Source organism: Heliangelus exortis, chromosome 25 (assembly GCF_036169615.1).
Source record: "Heliangelus exortis chromosome 25, bHelExo1.hap1, whole genome shotgun sequence".
Lineage (NCBI taxonomy): Eukaryota > Metazoa > Chordata > Aves > Apodiformes > Trochilidae > Heliangelus > Heliangelus exortis.
In genome coordinates this window covers 1,588,380-1,611,297 of record NC_092446.1, presented here as the reverse complement: position 1 = coordinate 1,611,297, position 22,918 = coordinate 1,588,380, and the positions used below count along the sequence as shown (strand labels likewise).

The following is a 22,918-nucleotide window of genomic DNA, read 5'->3' as shown; positions in this document are numbered from 1 at the left end:
AATAAATGGGATTTAAAAAATATATATGTTTAGACAGTGTATAAATACATAGATAAAGCTGGATTTCAACACAGGTCGGATGATCTGATGCTTTTGCAGTTTGGGTAAAAGTTCCTCCTAGTGCCTGTAAGTTACTCAGCCACCGAGCTGTTTTCTGGCTAAACTGCTGTTTTAGTTGTGTAAAAAGGTGTGGTGCAAACTTGTGCTCATGTTTCTTGTAAGATCCCAAAAGGAAGAAAATTTGCAGACTTTCCAGTTGGTGTGAGAGTCCCTTCACAGAACATCGGAGCCACGGCCCTGGCAGCCTCTCCAGGACAGGATTCAGAGCTGGACCTTCTTGCCAGGATTATCTCTGTGGCCTTGGTGGTTTTTGATCCTTTTCTTTTTTGCTTTTACCTTTGCTTTTTTTTCTTTTTTTCTTTCTTGCTTTTTTTTCTTTTTTTTTTTTAAAAAAAAAAACCCTTTAAATAAAGTTTTATTCTCTAATATACATCAAACAATTTTCATGCAAAGCAGCAGTCATGGAGACATCCAGACTTTCCAGGTTCCTTCTTTCCACGTGTGCCGGATAAAAATGATCTCCTTTGATTTAACTTTGAGACACTTTCTCTTTTTTTTTTTTTTTTTTTTCCTCTTCCTGCCTTTTCAAACCAGATCCCGTATGATTTTGGTCAGTCCTTGGGCCAGGCTCTGTTTTCTCCAGAAGAGCCTGAGTATTTGTAGGTGTCCAGAGCCTTTCCTGCTTTTCCTCCCTTGGAATTCCCCAGAGTCCCTGCAATCCTCTGCCCGTGGTGAGCACTGCAGCTTCTCCTCAGCTCTCGATGGCCATGGCACTGATCAGCTGCTCCACCTTGTACGCCAGGCGCTGCCGGCGAGCCTGCTCATCCTGCTCCAGAGCCCCTATCAGCTGGTGCAGGGAAAGGAGAGGAAGAGGAGAGAGGGAATAGAAGGGAGAAGAGAGAAAAAAAGAGAGAGGAAGGGGAGAAAAAAAGGAAAAAAAAAAAAGGAAAAAAAAAAAAAAGAGAGAAAAGGGAGAGAAAACGGAAAAAAAAAAAAAAAAAGGGGAGAAAAAAGAGAGAAAAAAGGAGGGAGAAGAGAGGAAAAAAGAGAGGGAAAAGAGAGGAAAAAAAAGAGGGGAAAAAGAGGAAAAAAAGAGGGAAAAAAGAGGAAAAAACAAAAGAGGGAAAAAAGAGGAAAAAAAGAGGGAAAAAAGAAGGGAAAAAAGAGAGAAAAAAAGAGGGAAAAGAGATGAAAAAAAAGAGGGAAAAAAGAGGGAGAAAAAAGAGGAAAAAAAGAGGGAAAAAAGAAGGGAAAAAAGAGAGAAAAAAAAGAGGGAAAAAGAGAGAAAGAATAGAAAAAAAAAGAGAGGAAAAAGAGGGAAAAAGGAAGGGAAAAAGAGAGGAAAAAAAAAGAGAAAAAAAAAGAGAGGAAAAATAGGGAAAAATGAGGGAAGAAAGAGAGAAAAAAAGAGAAAAAAAAGAGAAAAAAAAGAGAGGAAAAAGAGAGGAAAAAGAGAGGAAAAAGAGAGGAAAAAGAGAGGAAAAAGAGAGGAAAAAGAGAGGAAAAAGAGAAAGCAGTGTCAGTGTGTGGGGTGGTTGGGCAGCAGGATGTGAGCACTACGGACCAGGGATGTGTGGCACACCCTGAGCAGCACAGCAAGGCTCAGCCCTGCCTCTGGTTTGTGGGACCACTCGGTGCAGGTTCCCCACACAAGACATTCAGGACCTTGGGCTCCACGTTTCTCACCTCATTTAGCAGGAAAGTTACGGGATTTTTAAACCTTAATCAGGAAATAGCTGCAGCATTGTATCAGAAATGCGGGCATGCAATTAAGTGACAAAACTCTTCCTTTTAGCAGACATAATTGCAAAATAGGTTCTTCTCACACTGAAATGAAGGGGTGGAACAGATGGTGAGGACTTGGTTTCAAGTGATGCATTCATTAAAGGCACTGGGGCTGCCAGGGAGGATTTACAAACAGGAGCAAACACTGCAGCACAGGGTCTGCACCTTGCTGCTCCCATTAGACAGGGATCTTTCTGGGGAGCTGCTCTGGGGCAGGATGTTTTCTCAGAACATTTAGGAGTGGGGCTGCACTGGGGGGCACTCCAAGTGTTGCTCCCATAATATTTTTGCCTCTTAATCCTCCTGGCAAGGATGCCACAGGGCAGGAGCTGAACTGATGCGTGCAGGAGCGGAACAGAGAAGGGCAAGAAACGGAGGGGAGGATGGAGCTCTGGGGGCAGTGATGGGGAGCACTGCCCGTGTCCCCCCTCCTAACCCACCCTGGGGACACCCACCTCTTCACTGTACTTGCTGACATAGGAATAGATCTCATTGAGGGCACTCAGCATGTTGAATTCCGTGGAGTGCAGGCGTGACTGCTCGGCCAGGTAGGCGTTCATGTCCTGGTCACTGATGGCTGGGAGCTTGGAGATGTCAGCATAATACCTGCAGGAGAGAAGGGCCAGGGGGGCATGAGAAATGCAGAGAGGCTCAAAACTCCTGCCTGCTCCTTGGGATTTAAACCTAAGCTCTGCGGGGAAAAGGACAGCGTTTTGCTTTATCCTTTAAGAGCCACCTGGCTGTCACTGGCCACCCCGAGCAGAGCCCCAGCCCCAGGTCAGCCCTGGTCCCACGCTGCTGCTCTCACCTCTCCACCCAACTCTTGTAGCTGGGGATATCCTTGGCATACAGCAGTTTGTTGGAGGGGGAATCCTTGCCCAGGCGATGCTCTGAGGTGGAGCAGGAGTCCATGAAGGTCTGAGCCACGACAGAGAGACAGGCGTCTGTGATGCTGCCCTTGTGGATGTCAAACACAAACTGGGGGTTTTTGATCACGTTCACCCAGAACCGGAGAGGGAGGCTGTAAGGAGAGCAAGAGACATAGTGAAACATTAAAACAAAAGCTAGGAAAGGATATTTACTGTGTTTTGTGTGTTCTCAAGCAGAATAAAAACGCTGGGAAGCAGCAATCACCTGAGCGGGAGCTGGGCCAGCTCCATCGAACACCAGTTAGCCCAGTTCTGCCCAGTCTGCTTGTGCCAGGGCAGAGTTGAGCCACGTTTGGTGGCACCAGGCGAGCAGGGCTGTGCCAGGGCAGCAGTTTGGACACAGGCTGTGCCTGGGGCTGCAGTGTTGCTGTCCCCCTGCCTGGCCATGTCACAGCCCATCCTGGGTGAGCAGGGCAGGAGGCATCAGAGCCTTTGTCCCCGAATCCCGAGGCCTTTGCAATCAAAGGGGAATTATTATTCCTTTTTTTCTTTGCCTGTATAGCAGGATCAAAAAAACAGCTGCTGCTTTCTATTACCTTTCAAGTCTCTGCTCTCCAGCAAGCTGCTCTGCAGGCAGCAGCCTTAACTCTTGCTGCACTGCAGGGCAGCAGCTCAGCCCCTCCGGGCACTGCCAGCCCCCCCCAGCCTCTTTTCCAAGCTCCTGGAAGCTTTAACCTGCTCCAGCACCATGAGCCTTCTCCCATCTCCTTAACAAGATTCCCTTTCCGGACTCAGCAGAACTGATAGTGCAGAGACCACATTTTTGTCCTTCTGAGTCCCTTGTGCCCCAGGGTGGAAGGAAGGACCTGGGCTCTGCATGGCCCAGTGGCTCTGGCAGAGCAAAGTCTGCCCCTCAGCACTTTTATTTTTTATCACTTTAAGAAGTCTTTTTTTTTCTTCTTTTTTTCTTTTTTTTTTTCATCCCCGTGATTCAAGAGTTTTTATCCTAATACCTCCATCTTCTACAGCTTTCAGTAAATTGTTTTTAGCTTCCCACAGCCTTAGCAGGGGACCCAGCTTTTGCAGCCACGACTATCAGAAGCCTTTTAAACCACGAGCAACTCGGGGGGAAAATACAAAGTCTTCAGGGAGCAACCATTCGTTGGGCTTTTTATCCTTCCTCGCAGAGGTAAATTTCTAACCCACAGAGCTTTTAATCCTAAAATAACAGCAGAGGCAGAGCCGTGAGAGCTCCCATTGTTCAGAGAGGCTGAGCCCGGCTGCAGTCGGTGCTGGCGGCACGTGGGGCTGGCTCTGTGTCCCCAGCTCTGTCCCCCTCCTGCTGCCCACAGTTTCTGGATGTTGTCTGAAGCTTTGGGGAAGGTGCAAGCATCAACCCAGCTCTCCCCTCCTTGCTTCTGAAGGATGGAGCAGGCAGGGAGGTGTAAAGCAAGGCTGCCTGTCCAGCTCTGCAAACCCCGAGACTTGCAGGGTCCAGGTGGGTGTGTGTGGACCTAAGGGCTGCTCCCACCCCACAGAGGATTTGGGGACAGCTGGGACACTGGTTTAACACAGCATCAGCTTCAGTTTATGTGTGCACAGGGGTGTAGGATCAAACCCTTCTGGCACATCTGCACGGGGCAGCAGTAGTGCTGAAGCTTTAGCAGGATTTGTGGGACATCTTTTGCTTTGGGATGTGGCCATCCTCAGCCTTCCCAAAGCTCTTCCTCATCCCTGTTTTTTTCCCCAGGACACACAGAACTGCTCAGCAGCCAGGTCTGGCCCCACTTCTACCCCTTTCCTCCATTCTTAGAATCAGAATCATAGTATGAGACAGCTTGGGAAGGAGCTCTGGGATCATCAAATCCAACCCTTGATCCACTCCCCCCGTGGTTCCCAGCCCACGGCACTCAGTGCCACATCAGCCTCTTCTTAAAAACCTCCAGGGATGGAGAATCCACCCCCTCCCTGGGCAGCCCAGTCCAATGCCTGAGCACTCTATCTGTAAAGATTTTTTTCCTTCTATCCAACCTAAAACCCTCCCCTGGCAGAGCTTCAGCCCCATGGCCTCTTTATCTTCCTGAGAGCTGCCTGGGAGCAGAGCCCGAACCTCCCTGGCTCCGACCTCTCTCTGAGCCTCCTCTTCTCCCAACTAAACACCCCCAAATCACCAAATGAAGTTGGAGATTACCCTTACCAGTTGCTCTTCCACGTGTGCCTCACATCCGTGTCGTGGATGCCGTGTTTATCCGCCTGCTCATCCAGGAAATCAAACATGTACTTGATGGCCAGGGGCAGCGCGGAGCCGCGGTGCACGGTGCTGAACAGGGTCTCAAACAAATCGTCCACAAACTTCTGCAGCGTGCCCTGGGGGGGGGGAGCAGCAACCAAGGAGGTGAAGGAGGGCTGGGCACACGCTTGGCTTGGCACTGGTGGCAGGAGGGGACACCAGATGGTGGTGCCAGCTCTGCACTGCCCTGCACGGTGCTGCCACGGAGCCCTCGGGGATAAGGAAGGTCAGGGGGGGATCTCTAGAAATGGTCCCTGCCTGGGGGATGCTCCAGTGTGGTGGATGCTCCAGCCTCAGGGATAAGGAAGGTCATAGGGGGATCTTTAGGAATGTTCCCTGCCTGGGGGATGCTCCAGTGTGGGGGATGCTCCAGCCTCGGGGATAAGGAAGGTCATAGGGGGATCTTTAGGAATGTTCCTTGCCTGGGGGATGCTCCAGCCTGGGGGATAAAGAAGGTTGTAAGGGGATCTTTAGGAATGGTCCCTGCTTGGGGGATGCTCCAGTGTGGTGGATGCTCCAGCCTCAGGGATAAGGAAGGTTGTGGGGGGATCTTTAGGAATGTTCCCTGCCTGGGGGATGCTCCAGCCTGGGGGATGCTCCGACATCAGGGATAAGGAAGGTTATAGGGGGATCTTTAGGAATGCTCCCTCCTGCCTGGGGGATGCTCCAGCCTGCAGCTTCTCACAGCTGCATTCACTCTCTATTTCTGACCTGAAACAATTGGTTTTGCTTTCGAAACCAAACCTGCACCACCTGCAGTGATGAACACACAGTGAAAGGCGGAAAAACTCTCCCTGGCCAAGGAAACCAGTTAAATATTTTCAGGCACTGCTTGCATGTCCCCTGCTTTTCGTGTATTAATGAAATAATGAAGTATTGCAGCAATCACCTTGCAGGGTGAGGAAACCTGGGCTGTGATTCTGTGCCTGGTCCTGGAGCCACCCAAACCTGAGGTGTGCACAGAGCATCCCTAGGGACAGCACAGAACCCCCAGAGAGGGTGTCGAGAGGAACCATTTCCAAGGGAATTCAGGACGTGGCAGTTACCTTGGTAGCTAATAGCCTGGTCAGGTAGATCTCAGACACCATCTTACTGCCCCGGTCTCCTTCTTTCTGGTCTCCATGGTCGTGGTTTTTCACCAGGTGCCAGACCTTGACCCCACTCTCCAGGTCTGGGGTGATCATGGGGGCCCTGGAGCGGAGGCTGTCGGGGCTCCCGGTGTAGCGGAAGGTGGAATCTGAAGGATGGGAGGGGGAGAAGTTGGACAGACCCAAAGGTCACAACTTTTTCATTTCCTTGCCTTTCTCCAAGCATGCCACCCTGGTCACTAACACCCAAATCATCTGCATAAAATCATCTTTTACAGGGTCAAGAAATATAAAAAGCACCCAGGCTGCCCCCGTGCCTGTCCCCCTCCCCAGCAGGTGAAGCTCCAAGGGTTTTCCCCTGAATTACTCCATGGGGGGATGTGAGATGTATTTAACCTCCCAAAGAATGTGGTTTATTCAAGCTGAGATGCAGGGCTGAGGAGCACAACTTGGTGTTATTGGGGTTTTTCTTTCTCTCCCCAAATTTCTTTGTTCTCTGGGAGCCTCTTGCATTTTCTCAACTTCAGTCTCCAACTCCCAGCTCAGCCTCCTCACCAAGAGTAAGAGGATCAATCATAAATCAGCCAAGGGAAATATGCAACTCATTACCAAAGTAGCTAGATTTTCATCCCTGATTAAGACTTAGATAAATGAGTACTCCAACTGATATAATTAAGGAGACAGAAAGGGGGACAGCTAAGGAAGCATCCCGTAATTCTATTTTTAAACGTAGCTCTGTGCTGATATATAATGGGGGGAAGTAAATAAGGATCTCATTTAAATTCTGTCGGCACAATTAGAAATATTAATTTTAACATGAGGGATGGTAGCTCACGTTGGGAGTTTGCAAAAGCTTTTCCAGCTGACACAGATCAATGAGCACTGAAAATTCAGGCTGTGTCACCCAGCCTTGGTTTTTCCATCACCCAGGTCACGGGGAGCTCTGGACACTCAGCTGGATTACAGCTCCCAGGGAAAAATGCCCTTTCTCCTGGCTTTTTCCTAAAGACCTGTGGGCAGCAGGTCCTCAGGACACATTTGCTTGAGAAAAAACCCTTTATTTTGGAAGCTATAGATGAGAGGAGAGGAGTTTGTCAGGAGACCTCTGGTTTGTAAAACCCTCTGTAAACTGGCAGATAATTAAAGATCAGAGCACCAGAGATTTTGCCACTGCTGCCTTTCCTGGGAGCAGATTACTGCTGTTATTGTGGGTTTAGTGCTATAAACACACGCCTGGCACCCAGCAGATTCCTGCACTCCAGCTGCAGGGTCCCCAGGGACCCTCTGCACCACTCTGGGTGCTGTTCAGACACAAATAATGAATTCCCAGGTGTGCAGAGCTGAGCACAGTGAGGTCAGATTCCTGTCACCTGGCTCTGCCCCATCACATGAGAATTCAGCATCCTCCACTTAGAGAAGCTGAAGGGATGGGGCTGCTCCCTCCTGCAGCCCTGATGCTGTGCAGGGGAGCCCCACGGGTGCTGGGCAGCACCCACCCCCTCTGAGCCAAAGGCCTTTCCCTTGGCTTTTCCAAGACTTATTTTTCCAAACGCTGCTCATCCTGTGTTTGGCATTTCCTTTTCCCTCCTCTCAGCTTCTCTGGTCTTTTTTGCTGTTATGCTTTTGGGTGGAAAAGCCTTTGCAAAAAAAAAGAACAACCAAAAAACCCCGACAAAAGAGCAGCCAAGGGCACTTTTTTCTTTGGCAGCTGAAAATCCTCCTCTCACTTGGGCTGATGTGATGTGGGTTTCTGGGGGAGGCTGCTGCTTTTCCCTCACCTAATTCCCATTCCTACTGCCAAGGCACCTGCCCCATGCAGGAAATCCTCCAGGAATTCTGCAAGCTCCCACTCCAATACTCCAATTCCCACTCCATACCCATCCCTTAACTCTGCTGCTTACCATATCTGCTGATGGATGTCCGGGATATACTGGCAGAGGCAGGAATATTGTAGGAGGAGGTTTGTTTGGGAACAAGAGCCACCACTGAGCGGTCTGATACCTGGGGAAAAAAAGGGAGAGGAGAGAAGATCAGTGAGATCCTCCCCGGGATCACCAGCAGGAGCAGGGAAGAGAATTCCCGAGGATTCAGGATGGACAGGGAGCTGTGGGCTGAGAGAGCTGGGGGAGCACAGTGAGGGACCAGAGGAAGGGAATGATAACCCAAAAGATGTACTGAAGATGTTTTGGGTCGTCCTGATTTAGGATTTGGTTTTACACAATAAAAATGAGAAGCTCAAGAATTGTTGTGATCCAATTAAAGTAACAATGCAGGAAGAATAAAATGGCTATAATAACGTTATGGACCATAAAACATTCCTATTAAACCATTTTTTATTTTAGCAATTTTTACGAACTTTAAAAGTTTGATTTACAGCTGAGAGAGTCAGAAAGCCATCTTTCAGGATATTAAATTGTCAGGCCCTCTTCTGCACCAGAGAAGGAATTAAATGCTGGCAAGTCACACAATAAATGAACATTAGTGCTAACAAGGTTTTGTTACAGCAGATTTTAGTAGCCACATTTAATTTTATCCTCCCCATAAATCTAGTGGTGGCTGGAAGTTTTAAAACTTATTTCCCTTGATTAAGAACCTGCAGGTTCCCAGGGAATGGGCCTGAGTGTCTTTTAATTTTGAACTTGTGGCCCGTGGGGCAGCAGAGCAGGGAGCGGAGTCACCGCATCCACGGGGACTCAGCCAAAATGCCAGAGAAATTGCTTTTGGGGCCAAAAGGACTTTTGCCAGAAGTCCTGTGAGGGCCTTGGCTCTGTCCCAGCACCCAGGGAAGCTGCAAGGCAGCAGTTGGGTTTTTTTTGTTCCCCCAGCACCTCCCTGCACTGCCAGCTGCCCCAGACACAGGGATGGGCACTGCCCTCCAGGCTCTGTCCCTGCCACTCAGATGAAAAGTTGCCTCTAAACACAAGGTGTTACTGCTAGTGATAGAGGAAATAACCCCCACTTGTGTTTTACAGTGCAAAAATTATCTATTTCCAAGCAAAACACTTCAATACCTCCATTATTTCCATTTCTGCTCCTCCTGCCTGACTTCGTCCAATTTATTAAGTGAATTGGAGAAGCCATTAGCAGTGATATTATTTTCTTAGGCTGTTATTAGCTGTCACTTCAGTTCCCCAGGGAGAGACCCCAGGAGGGTGCTGGCAGCCCCGGGGGGCTCTGGTGGCAGCAGCAGCTTCCCAGCCACCACGCTGGGATCCAGTTCCACCAGGGCTGCAGTTAACTGGGAGAGAGGCATTAAAAATTCCACACTCTCACTCTCTAAATTTTGGGTCGAATGTTTCTTGTCAGCTAAACCACACCAGGATGCAAATCAGCATCAGATGGAACACACACACGACTTTCCCAGCTCGCTCTGCTCTTGCCCCAGAGATGCCTGTGAAGCTGGCTGCCTGCTTTACAACTTTATAAATATTCTGATTCTTCTGTGAGCTGGAAACACGTTGCACAAAACACCTTGAAGGGAAGAAAAAGGAAGCCTGGAGCAGGGAGAAGCCCAGACAATAATAACACTGAGCTTGCACAGGGCAGGGAGGGTGCCAGCTCCATCCTTGGCTTCTGGCTCTCATGTTCCACACAAATCTTCCCCCTCTGCCCCTAATTTTTCATTAAAAATACTTCTCTGGCCTGTTGGCCCTTCCAGACTCACAGTGCCTGACAGGTAATTCATGCTCTGCTTGCCTTGGTGTTAACCCTGCACGAGCCACAGTAAATCATCCAATATTAAATCCAGTGTTTCATTTTTCCTGAGTAAAGCCATGCAGGGTGAGGCTCTCCCATGGAGTTTCATGGGCATGGAACCAAAAGGATACCACACAAATGTAATACAACTCTTTCAGCTAATTTTTAAAACTCCAGAGAATTTAACAAAGAATGGCATCTATTTAATCTGCAAATCTATTTTTATAAATGAAGAAATGGGCAGCAGGCATATAGTTCTGTATATAATTCATATAGTTCTGTATATAATTCTGTAAAGGGCTTCAAAATATTACAGATCAGCAGATAAAAGTAGACAGCTTCTTACCAGGAATAAAGACAAGGCTTTGAATAAAAGATGGAGAGAGCTCTAAAAGATGGAGAGAGCTAGCTCCTATTTTTCCTAAAATTTAGAAATCAACATTACTAGTTCTCCAGAATCTGGAGAAACCTGGAGTTCATTTTTATGGCTTGAACCTCACCTGCTTTATAAGGAACACCCCTGTTAGAATGGGTTCATTCTCAAATGATTTTACACCTTCTCCTAAGCTGTGCCTTTGCCCACATATTTGTTTTATTGTGTGGTCCTGGAGCATCTGTATTTCTGATGCCTAATAACAACATTTTTTAACTGAAACATGGAAAAAAAAAAAAAAGCTGGTAGGATGAAACCTATAGAATCTCACTGTTTGGTTTTGGCACAAGCCCTGCCTTGATGAGTTGCTGTTGCAGCCCAGAGAACTTGGCTCCCACAGCTCAGCTGGGGAGAAATGCAATTCCTACCTGGCTGGATGCTTGGCAGGAAACTTCTACTTTGTTCCAGAGCAGAACTGACATTCAAATGGCAGAAATAGCTGCAGCATCTTGAGTGCTACAAGCAAGTTGTTTATTTTGAGGGTAAACTTGTGGCTCAGGTTTCCCCACAGGCTCTAAAATAAAAGTTCTTCCTCCCCCAGCACCCAGCTCGCACCAGACACAAACACAGCTCCCACTTGTGATTTTCTTTAAGATGACTTTTAAAGATCAAGGTGTAAGAAAGGCTCAGTGCTTCCCTGCATCTTGGTTAATCCCTGCCAGGTAAAACAGATTTTAGAAACAATGGAATTCATCTGTGCAACTCCTGTGACATTTTAAGGTGCTCTGTGTTGAAGTCCTTCAGGCTGCTTGGGGAAGTTGACCCTCAGGGTGCTTTTTTCCATTCACTTTGCATATTTATGCCATTGCCTCTGCCTCATTCTCTAATTGTATGGCTCCTGTCAGTACTGGCTCAGATTCAGCTTGCACAGCATGAGCCACACTGAGGGGCTGGGGATGGTGTATAAACAGGGAGAGATGCCAGATTAAACACTAAACACTTGTGTGTAGGTAGTGATGGACAGTAGTAGGTTATGGGTGCCAATTAATGCATTTATCCTCTGCTGCAGGCAGGCTTTCAGGAAAAGCCTTTGATTCTCTTTAACCAACCTCTCCTCAGCTCCCTCTTTACCTCTTTCCATCTTTCACACACCATATGAAGCCCTTTCCAACAGACACACACCTATCCCAGGCAGCTGGGACACTCACGCTGCAAAAGTTAAAGACAACAACAATTTCTCAGGCCCCTTGACCCATGCACAATGCAGCATCCTCACTGCCCAGCTCTGACTTTAGTGAAAAACCTCCCGTAGGATGATGACAGCTATGAGGGACAAGCTGGAGCTGCAGCCTGGTGCTTTGGATCAGACTGATGGTGTGGGGTTTGTCAAGCTTCAAAGGAAAGCTGAGTCTCCTCTTCCTTCCCTGCTGCCCCCCTGCTCGGCTCAGACCCCCGTGGAAAGAGCTGAGCCCCACGGGCCAACCCCTCCCCTGGCCCTGGGTCTCTGGTAGCTGCAGCTCAGCCCTCACTAGCACGGCTGGTGGTTTTAATTTAGCCAATTTTCACCTCTGCCAGTTTCTGTAAGATCCATGTCAAGGCTGCTTTTCTGTCTGATGCATGAGCACATTGAACCCTTCTGCTTTAGCATCCAAACGTGCCCTCCCTGCCTGTCCTCGCTGATGAGATAACTTGGGAATTAAATCCCTGCTTTTGTTTCCTTCCCTCCTGGCAGCTTTCTGGGAGCTGTCTGGGGCTGCTTTCTCACCTGATAATGCATCAAGGTGTTCAGACGTTTCCAATCCCCTTCAATCTTGGTGGTGATGTCTTCATCCTGCAGGACCACCCGGGCTATCCGGCCCTGCCGCCACTCTGCAGGACGGGCACAAACCAGACAGGGGGGTCAGGGAGGGAAAAGGCACTAAACCAAACCCCACTTCTGGACCAAGGAACAGGTGAGCCTGTAGAAAAGCCCCCTCCCAGGAAGGAGGACCCAGAGAAAGCTAAATTCTGCTCTTTAATCTAACAAGGTGGGTGGCATGAATGGTTTTCTTGCAGCACAAAGCAGCATTTCACTGCCCAGGCAGTGTTCAGCCAAGCCAAGGTGCAGGACCTCCCCAGCACCTCTGCTCCCTGCTCTAGTGAGATACACAAGCTTGGGGAGCTTTGCTGAGCTGAGTGAAAGATGCTTCAGAAAGCATTTGCTCTGTGGAAAATCAGACATGAGCCCAGAATGGATCCAGCAGGAACACAGGGACAGAAAGTTTTGTGCATGGTGCAGCCTGTGTTCTGGCTTTCTGCAAAACCCACAGATAACCCTGATAACAGCATCCACCACAATCCTCCCCTTCCTTTGGGGCAGGGGAATTCCTACCCAAGTCCATGTCGACAGCTCTGGGTCTTTGGGAATATGGGACATTTTTGTATACTGCATCGAGGATCTTCTCTTTGACTTGGGTGATGGTGTCACAGTTCAGCACCTTCACAGGGATCTCAGGACTGTTCTCATTATCTGGGTTCACACAGTTCAGGATCTGGAAGGGGAGGGGAACCACATCATGCTCTAAAGGGCTTCAGAGAAGCATCCAGGAGAACTGTGCCCACATCTTCCCCAGCAACCCCTCCTCAGAACACAGCCACCCCCACCCCTCCTTGCACCACTGCCACCTTTGCACATCCCTGCAAGGACTGGAGGGCAGCACAGCTCGTGTCCCCATGGGGGGGACAGAAGCAGCTCAGTGGCAGCTTCTCCAGCTCCCACTCACCAGGGTCTTGTACTCAATCTGCTGCCTGATCAGTTTGTCCTCACTGAGGGAGTACCGGGCTTCTCCTGTGATGGCATCTATGGGACCTTTCTCCATCTGCTGCTTGATGGCACAGTAGAGCATGAAGAGGGGCTCTCCAGCACATTCCTACCCAAAAGGAGACACAGAGCAAGACTAACACAGAGGTGAAGGTGCAGCTCCTCCAGGCTTTTGATTCCCTGCAGCAGAGCCACAGTCCCATGGACTCAAGCTTTAGAACCCAAGCTCAGCCCCCAGCAGCTCCTGGAGGGGAAAGCCAAGCCCAGGAGCTCAGCTGCTCAATATCTGTCTTGGGCTTGGAACATCTCTGCTGAGTCCCCGTGGCTGTAAGAAGCAGTGAGACCTGGATCTGATTGTTCCCTCTCAGGAAGCAAATTCTGCAGTGCTTCCAAACCCACACACAAAGTTAAAAAACATGGAATCCCAGGCACAGAGAGGTGGGAGTTGCTCCTGAGTACTAAAAAGGGACAACAGAAAGCCCATTACATGAGAACTACACCAGGCAACCTGAGGGTTGAAGAAGACTGAGCATGGAGGCTGTGACAGCCCCTGTGAGCCCCAGGTGGGGACATCCCCAAGAAAAACTCCACCTCCCCCCTTGCCTTGCTACTACATCTTGTGACCTGGAGTCTGACTGAGGAGTTTTCCCCAGGATTCACCCTGGGGATGGGTGGTGGGTGAGAGCAAAGCTGCCCCCAGCCCTCCTTACCTTGAGGAACTTGTGGAGGAGGAAGGCAAACCAGTTGGTCAGCATCTTCTCAGCCACTGACTCAGTCCTAGGGAAGCCAGGAGGACAGGGATGTTATGTACAAAACCAGAAGCCCCCACATCTCCCTGGGCAGCACCAGCCCCTGGGTGCTGTGACCCAGGACTGGGGGTCCAGAGCAGGATGTGGCCACTGCTGTCCCCCCCCCCCCAGCACCAAGCTGCCAGCAGCTTGCCCAGCTGCCAGCCCATCACATCCTGATGGGGCTGGTGACAGGGAGCCTGGGGACTCTGGGCTTCTTGCACGTGGTGCAAATTACAGCCTGGCTCAGTAAATCACTGGGATTTGCTGTGGTTGCTGGCAATCAGGGACAGCAGAGTGACAATGGCAGCAAAATTGCAGCTTTCTCTCCAGTCCCACCCCGTGTCCTCTCCCCACATTGTGCCCAAGATTATCTCTAATTTGAATACAATGGCTCTTAATGATAGTTTTTACCTCTGGCTCTGCAGGACCCCCAAGACTTTCCTGAAAACCCCACCATCCCTATTCCTGGGAGAGGGTGGCTGTGCTGGGTGTCCCACAGTCCCTGTTTGAGCCTGGCTTGGTCCAGAATGGTCCTGCCCTGGTTCCCAGCCCTCTTCTCAGGCCACAGGCCATGCCAGGACCTGGACCAAACTTCAGCACCCTAAGAGGGGGGGCTTCAGCACTTCACCCCTTGCAGCACCCACTCCCTGGGGACCAACCCTCCCCTCAGCTTCATCCTGTGCCTGCAGTGGGGCAGCAACCCCTGGTTCTGGGCACCCCTCTGCACCTTCATCCCCTTCCCAGCAGCTCTGCTCCCAGTGCCACCCCTGCAAACACCTTCCCAGGAGATGCCCAGCAGGCACTGCCATGCAGGAGCCCCTGAGATGGAGTCAGGCACTGTCCCCTTTTCCCCATTCTCTCCCATCTGTTCTGCAGCCTTGAGGAAAGAGCTGCCCCTTGGTACCTATTTATACAGCATCCAGCATGTCTGAGAGCTCTGGCATTTAATGAAAAACACACAGGGCTGAAGCAACAAGGTTTGATCACAAAATCGAGGAGATCAAGTATAAAGGGAGCCACAAGCAAAAAACTGAACGTCAGTCAGCACAGGGACCTGGGGTCACATTATCCATCATCTCCCAGGATCACAACATCTGCCAGGAATTTGTGAAAATGTCTGCAGATCCCTGAAGAATTTAAGCCTGAATTGATTAACTGCCTAAAAATTTCTCCTACAGATTGACAAACACACACACAGACATTGTTTTCCTGTTTAAAACACTTCAGTCACCCAATTAAGGAGGAGAAGCAGTGGCCCACTGCTGTGCCAGCCAGCCACAGGAGATGGAGAGGCAGTGACACCAACAAGAAAACAGGTGAAAACCTCAGAAAATAATACATTCGAGGCTTCAGGGTGAATATTAACTTAAATAAATTACTTTGTTATTAGAATATGAAACTGAGAACTGGCAAGCCTCCCCCCAGCCCTGCCAGTGCTGTGTCCTGTCCCTGTTGGCTGCTCATGGCCTGACCCTGGCAGCAGGAAAATAACTGAAATATGGAGTGACAGAGAAGTTGGGGCAGATCGTGTGGGAGAAAGGCATTGGCTACTCCCGTGCTCTGCTGTTCCCTTTCATTTCTTTATCAGAAATAAAAGAGCAGCTGAATGGAACAGCAAAAAAGAAACACCTCGGAGCATCTCTGTCAAATCCCATTTCTCCTCCACCTTCAAGCACTGAATCTCACTCTCATCTCAGCACAGGCTGATGCTGGGAGATATTTGCAGTGCCTCAGTCCCAGGGATGCCCAACAAATCACTGACTGATCACTGTCCCACCCTGCCTGAGGAAAGAGGCTGCTTAAAACCTCCTGTGGGAGCACTGGGGCTCCTTGCAAACCAGTCTGCTGTACTGGGGGCCCTTTCCCAGATCTCCTCCTTTGGAATGGGGCTGGTCCTGGCTGGCTAAGTCATCCCTCAAGCCCTGCCTGTCCCCATGGGGTCTGACCCTCTGCCACACCAGGAGGGCACTGCTGAGCCCAGCTTTGTGCTGCCTCCTCCCCGGGCTGCTTTCTGAAATGCCAGTAGAGATCTGTCTCTAAAAATAAAAAATAAGCTCCTGAAGATTAACACGGCAGGGGAGAATCCCGAGGCTTGGAGAAAACCCTTCTCATTGACCACAGAATGAGAAGAAAGCAGGAGCCAGAGATGACTTTCCCAAGGAGCCTGACGCCAGCAACCGGGGCCTTGGCTGCTCCTCCAGTTTTCTGAGGCACCAGGAATTAAACAAAACTAAACAAAAAAAGGGCTGAGGGAACCAAAAAAAAAAAAAAAAAAAAAAAGATATGTATTTTATTAATTTTCCTTGCTCTGTCTAGGTCTCAGAACTGCTGTGTGCTGCTCTCTGTGCCAGGAACCAGAGCAGCTATGTGACTGAATGTCAACTGTTTTGATGTCTCCCTCAAGGGGTAGTTGCAGAAGAAAGAGAGAGGGGAAAACGAGGAAGAAAGAGAGAAAGAACTGAGTGCCAATTATCAACTGCTGCCACTAGAGAGCTCAAAAAATATAAACAATTATTTCACTTTGTGGTTGATCACTCCTTATTAAATCAGAGTGAGTTGTTCCAGCCTGGGCTGCTTTGTGCCCACGCAGGAGCCCACGGGCACAGGGTTGGACACCAGCCCTAAGCATCCCATGAAATGGCCAAATCCTGGTGCAGGACAGGCAGCTCCAGTGCTGCTGCTGCCCATGGCCCCATCTCTTTCCCAGGAGTCATCTCCTGATGTGTTTTTGGAGCACCATGAAGTCCTTACTGATGGCTGAGGCAGAAGACGCCATCCCAGGGACTTGTCAAACCACATGGGAAAGGAAGACAGCTTCCTTTATTGAGATGAGTTATTGCCTCCACAAACCCAGGCAGATTTAAAGCAGTTTCCTGTCAAGTATATTCATTGTGGCTGGAAGAATCCCTGAAATTTTCCTGGAGCTGTGAAACCCTCCCCTCTCCTTTGTCTGCTCACTCCAGCGAGATGCCAGCACAGCCACGGGCACAGCCAGGATTCTGCTGCCAGCCAAGACCAACCAACCTCTGCAGCACAGCTGGGAAACGGATGGCTCATCCCAACCCATCCACGGAAAGCCAGATTTTCCTTTGGACACCAGTACCCTGGTCCTGCAGATCCCCCGATGCCACCAGCAGCGTTGCTGGGCCAGCCCAGGGGACCTCCCTGTCCTGACCGGCATCCCCTCCCCTTCCTCCCGTCTGTACCTGCGCAGGAGCAGTTTGGGGTGGTTCTTGTTCTCCAGGTTCTTCTCGATGAGGTCAGAGAGGAGCTGTTTCAGGACATCTGTGGCATACTCCAGCTTGCCCTGCAGCCCCGTCATGATGAGCGAGGCCACGTTGCCGCGATCGCGCATGGAGAAGCTGCGCTGCAGCTCCAGCGTCCGGATGAAGGTCAGCAGGAAGACTTTGTTGTTGATCAGCTGAGCAAAGAGCTTCAAGGCCTTCTCCACGCTCTGCTGGCCATTCCCTTGGACCTGTGGTGGGGGAGAGCACGTTCATCAGCCGAGGCACGGGAGGACAAGGGATGGAGCCCAAGCCCCGCACTGTGACGGGGTCACTGCCACCACCCTGGGTGGGGGAAATGGTTTAAACCCGGGTGCACAAGCAAATATCTCATCTCTCGGGGTCTCAGCATCCCCAGACGTGGTCTCTGGTCAGTCCTGAACAAGCATTGCTGATCCTGTCCTCCCCCAGCTCGCCAGCACACCCTGCTACAATCTCTGCACGCCATAAAGCTGCTGCTCGGAGGCTAACGGCCCCCGAAATGACATCCAGTTCTGCTTGTTCTGCACAAAAAGTGACACTCTTGTAAGTAAATTAAATACTAATTCAGACTATTGCTTTATTATGAGACAAGTGTAAAAAATTAATTGAGGCTTTCAGCCAGTTGCAGATTCAAGTAATTCATTACGAGTGAAAACGATGAAGTGCATTAAGCAACTCTTTACCAAACATCTTGGAGACTTATGTATTGGTTTTACTAACGTTACATAATTAAGCAACTGTGTAATTGGCAACACATTTATCACTTTTGCAATCCTGGTTTTCATGAGCAAAACAAATAAAAAGCATTCATATTTGTTTGCTGGAGCATCAGCTTCTTTGGCAGTTCCAACAGTGAACATAATGCAGGGGGCTGCAGAACTCGGGGAGTGGGAATGGGCTGGGAGAAGCTGGTTCAGAGCCTGCTGAGTGTCACCAACACCATGGCAGCTGCTCAGCAGTGCTGGTCCAAGGGAAAGGAATCTCCTTGGGAGCCTGAATGCTCAGCAGCACTCAGCAGGGAAGCACAGGGACAAGCAAGGCTTCTCCTCTGACATCTCCAGCTGAAGATCTGGGCCACCCCCTGGCCTGTGTGAAGGCAAGGGGACTTCCAGGAGGCTCAGTGCCAGCCTCCAGGAGGAGCTGAGGCTGATACCTCTGGGCTGATAATGTTTCTTGAAGGGCCATCAGTTTTATTGGCCCTCTCACAGGTGAACGAGGCTCATCTACAAGGTGACCCGAGGGACCTCTGCACGGTAACCATTTTTCTTCATCCTGAGTGACATCCTATTTAGCCACAGTGATGGAAAAGCCAGGGAGATGCAGGCTCTGGTCCAGCCCAGCGGGTGCCATGCCTGGGCACGGCATTTGCCCTCCTGTGGACACACCGTGGAACAGCAGCAGGATGCTCCAGGAGGGATGCTCCCAGGAGCACAGCCTTCCCCTGCACCCTAAGGTGCTTAAAGACTTTAAAATGACTCCCATGACTTCTCTGGCAGGCTTTGCTGCTGTCCTATAGCAATATAAAACCCCATAAAATAAAACTAAGGCAACACTGGGGAGAAGAGACTGAGAGGAAGCAGGCAGCGTGCGATGGAGATAGAACACCAGCTGCTTGGGGTTCATCCTGCTAACTCCAGGGCTTTTAGTAAGATCAGAAAGGTGCTTCAGAGTTTCCCCCAGGCTTCCCTGAGGGCTCAGGGCTGGAGCCCAGCCCACTCCTCACCTCCAGCTCCCGCAGGACAGGGTGATCCTCGATGCCAGGGAAGAGAACCCTCATGGCATAGGTCCGATAGTCGAGGTACGGGATCCCCGAGCGATCCAGGTCACTGGTTAATTCATTGATGTCTGTCTGCAGCTCTGCAAAAGCTGTTTGGGGAACAGAAAACAAGAGAGGGAGACAGAGGTGAGCTCCAGGAGGCGAGGCTGTGGGCAGAGGTTTGGGGAGGGCTGTCTGCAGAGCAGCACCCAGCACCGGGTCAGCTCAGGAGCCTGGTTCTGAGCAGCCCTTGTTGTGGAGCCCAGACAGATCCTCACCCCTGTCTCAGCAGCTCAGAGCAAGAGAGCACAGGCTGCTCAGAGCAGATGCTGAGAACAAAAGATTCATTGGTATGCAGCTCACAGCTATGGATACCCACCTAAAACACCTTTCTAAAGGCTGCAGAGAGGAACGAGGATATATTTTCATTACTTGGTACCTCCCTTATTTTCCTTTCTTCTCCTCCCGCTCCTCTATCAACAGTTGTCATGATAATCAGACCTGATGCAGATCAAATCCAAGCAGCAACTGCCTGCTGCAGGGGTTGGGAAGGAATTCACAACATCTCCCAGAACCAAACACTTGAGGAGCTGCTTCCTATCCCTCAGACCCGCTCCTGCCCCTCTGGGCTCACATCTTACACACTGGAGGGGGGTCTGGACCAGCTTTCCAGCTCTCCAGCCTTCCATTTGGGATACACACTGTCCCTAGGGGATCCAAACCTCCTCTGTTCCCTATTTCCCTGCCTTTTCATCTGTTCATTACTAACAGACCATCAGACAAGGGGGCACATTGTGCCGGGCACCCTGGGGCTCACACCACCCTTGCACTGTGATCCCCCCACGGTGCTTAAGCAGGATCAAGCTCTAATCCTAGTATCTGCACATTGGGCACGGCAGAGCCATGTCTGCCACTGACACACGTGTCCTTACCCACCCTCCCATGCTGGGACAGCCATGGAAACCTCAGGGGAACACCCCCCCTCCCCCCAATCCTCTCTGCACAGAGCGGGTGTTCCAGTGGGGAAAGCTGGGGAGCAGAGCACGAGGCTGCAGCACCCTGAGAGCACCCACTGCCGGGCAGTACTGACCCTCCTTGCATTCCAGGGCCACCCGGGACTCCAGATTGTCCATCTGCATCTGCAGCCTCTTGAGGGTCAGGTCGTTCTCCCGGGATTTGCGTTTGTAGGCGATGAGGACGATGATGACGATGATGAGGAGGAGGCTGCCCCCAGCAGCGATGCTGACGATGGCTGGCAGGGTCAGGAGGCTGTCTGAGATGATGCTCACCGAGCCAGGGGAGAAGATGATCCCCCCAACACGCACCTGCAAAGCCCAACAGAGGAAACTTTCTGCTAAGGGGGTCAGCCTGAAGCAAACCCCATCTTCCCAGGATGGGATGGGCACCCCACAGACTGCAAGGAAAATGCAACAAAACCACTTCTCTGCTTCAGCCAACGCTGCAGCAGCTGCAGGAAGCTTCATACACAGAGGGTGCAGCTTATGTGAACACAGGAAGGCTTCAAGTCATGATAAATGTGCCAGCCCTTCACTATCTGGGCTTCGTTCTTATTATCTGATGGCTCCATTTGACTTTCATTTTACAAGCTTTCAACTCCCTTTTGTAAAACGTGGACATGAGCAACCCAGTGATAATTTCCCTGACAAGAAGCCAGAGTGACTGGAAAGGGAAAAGAGAGCAGGAAAGAGAAAGCCCCATGTGAAAGCTGCAGAGGTTACTGCTGGGACTGGGTTTTCTTGGATGTGCCCTGGCCATGGATGCAAGCAGCTCCCAGCCAGGTTGTGCTTCTGTGAGCCACACTGTGATAATCTGAATATGGTTTAGAGGTTGAACTTAAAGGGAAATAAATCACAATTACAATCTTGTTTGAGCTCTGCTCAAGCACTTCAGCAGCTGTGTGCTTGGGCTGGGAGCAGATCAGAGGAAGCAGGAATGCCCAAAACCTAAAGACACTGATTGTTACAGCTTCAGAAAAAGGCAAAACCTTCTTAAAATCTCTCAGCAGATCAGGTATAGCTACAAGGGCTGATAAAATCCCTCCCTGCATTACAGGAGGGAGAACACATCCCACGGGAAATGGTGTCACCTATGGAAGGATGAGCAGTGGCACTGCCAGAGACCTGTTCCTTCTGGAAGGCTCTGATGGAGGGTGGTGTGTCTTGGAGAGGAAAAAAGTTCCTCCATGCTAATCCACATCGATTTTTTTAGCTTCCAATTAAACAGGCATAAAAATCTAAAATTCTAATGATTCTTGGATAAGAAATTGCATTCGATATCTGAGGGAGTCGGGGAGCAGGGGGAGAGAGGACAGGAAGGAGGGAGGGAAGGGGTGCTGGCAGGAGTGTCGGGTCCCTCACCATCACTTTGTGCTGCCCAGTGAGGTTTGGTGGCTCACACAGCAGCTGTGTCTCCGAGACAGTGACAGCACAGGGGGTTTCTCCAATCAGCACGGTGTAGTTGAGTTTGGCTCCCCCCGGAGCTGGTGGACACAGGTTTCTGCCCTGGGGACAAGTGGAGAGAAAACTGTACAAGGATGCAGCACATTTCTCTGGGTTTCATCTCAACCTCACTTTGTGCAAATGTCAGGGCTCTGTCTGGGAGTCCCCTGTCCAAAGGGGGCATAAAAATCCTCTTTCTGGGGTTTGCTCTTCCCAGGGGGGGGCAGGGAAGGTCTCCTTACCTTCAGGATGATGGGTGACCCCGGCTTCTGCTCCAGCACCCCGCTCGGGCTCAGGAGTTCAAAGGTGGGGTTGGGGTAGTAGATGAACTTGGTGTCATTGTAGACCAGGAGGGATTGGACGTTGTTGAAGATAAATCCAAACTCATCCGGGCGCTCGACAGCGTCCGGGCCGGGTCGGTACTCGGGGATGAGGGGGGGGGCCAGGCAGGCAAGGGCTGTGGAGTTCACCACCTTGCAGACCTGCAGGGAAGGAGATGCTTCGAAAGGTGACAGGGAAAAACTTATCTCAAGGCAAGACAAAGCTAATCTGATTCCTTAAATATGCCCTGAAAAGTCATCCAGAGGATTCAAGTTTGGCTGGGAATATTTAACCCTGGCTCAATGCACAACAGCCCCAGCCTGGGGGGGAATTTGCCTCCCCCCCAGCTAATGAAGAGATGGAGAGAGAGATTCAAAAGCATCTGGGTTTTAAAGGAGCTCTAGGCTTGCACCATGGATCACTTGGCCCTCTTTCTCTTTTTTTTTTTTTTTTCCCCTCTTCTTTCTAATTGTATCCTCATTGGCAGTGCTGAGCTCTGAAACAGATTCCCAGGAAATATCCACTCCTTGCTGCAACTGGGGATGAGAGGGAATTCTGGAGTGTCAGTGAGGGAGAGGAAGGATCATCTGACACTCGTGGGCTGGAGGTAACATGAAGGTCATGTCCTGCCAGGCTGAGGACACCCACAGCTCCTCCAGCCCTGGGAGCAGGGAGCTGACTGATTTATGAGCCTCTCACCTTATAAAGCAGCAAGAGCCTCACCATTTGGCCTCCCTTCCTAACTGGGAGATTTAATTTCCTTCGATTTTGTGTCTTCGGAATTATTTTTGTAGTGCTATAACTGCAACTGCTAACAACAAAATTAGATGACTTTTTAAAAAGAGCTTGGATGAAAAAGGTCTTCAGTGGGGAAGGGAGATGGGAATAGGAAACGACTGCTAAGTGATTTGCCCTTTCCAAGATAATACAGATTCAGTCAAAGATCACTGTATAGCAACAATATTTTTCAGCTTTACTTGGTCAAAATCATTTTCTGTGGGTCCTGGAGGTCCAATTCTATTTGTGGCATACAAGAACATCACTTAGTTCCCATTTAGCTGAGCCTTCATTTCAGGTTCTCTCTCTTGGACTGTAAAAATACAGACAGGGGATAGAGGAGGCATCCCAGATCAACCCAAATTCTGCTGCCAGCTCCTTGCTTTGGGAACATCAGAGTGATGGGAGGCAGGGGAGGACGGAGACATAAAAATATCACCCAAATACCCAGAGCCACAGGGCCTGCATCCTTTGCCTGGCAAAGCAGCCCCTGGCATTGATCAAGCTGCTGAAACCTCCTTGTTCAGAACTGGGTCCCCTTCTCCTTCCCTCCCCAGGCTGGCATGGGGCTGTTGAGCCCAAAAATG

At 50.2% G+C, this 22,918-nt stretch overlaps 1 protein-coding gene across 3 annotated transcripts in view; it reads right to left on the bottom strand.

Moving 5' to 3' along the window:
* Positions 1-397: 397 nt before the first annotated feature.
* Positions 398-22,918, bottom strand: part of PLXNA2 (plexin A2) — a 138,652-nt gene continuing 116,131 nt past the window's right edge. For all 3 annotated transcript variants that reach the window (XM_071768184.1, XM_071768181.1, XM_071768182.1), the window contains exons 18-32: positions 21,476-21,715; positions 21,153-21,296; positions 19,865-20,099; positions 18,742-18,884; positions 16,959-17,227; positions 13,672-13,738; positions 12,924-13,070; positions 12,533-12,692; positions 11,927-12,030; positions 7,994-8,093; positions 6,051-6,241; positions 4,912-5,081; positions 2,654-2,866; positions 2,301-2,451; positions 398-907 (exon numbers count right to left, since the gene is read on the bottom strand). In XM_071768184.1, the coding sequence (XP_071624285.1) occupies positions 812-907; positions 2,301-2,451; positions 2,654-2,866; positions 4,912-5,081; positions 6,051-6,241; positions 7,994-8,093; positions 11,927-12,030; positions 12,533-12,692; positions 12,924-13,070; positions 13,672-13,738; positions 16,959-17,227; positions 18,742-18,884; positions 19,865-20,099; positions 21,153-21,296; positions 21,476-21,715 (2,430 nt within the window). In that variant the 3' untranslated portion in view covers positions 398-811. The remainder of the gene's footprint in view (positions 908-2,300; positions 2,452-2,653; positions 2,867-4,911; positions 5,082-6,050; positions 6,242-7,993; positions 8,094-11,926; positions 12,031-12,532; positions 12,693-12,923; positions 13,071-13,671; positions 13,739-16,958; positions 17,228-18,741; positions 18,885-19,864; positions 20,100-21,152; positions 21,297-21,475; positions 21,716-22,918) is intronic.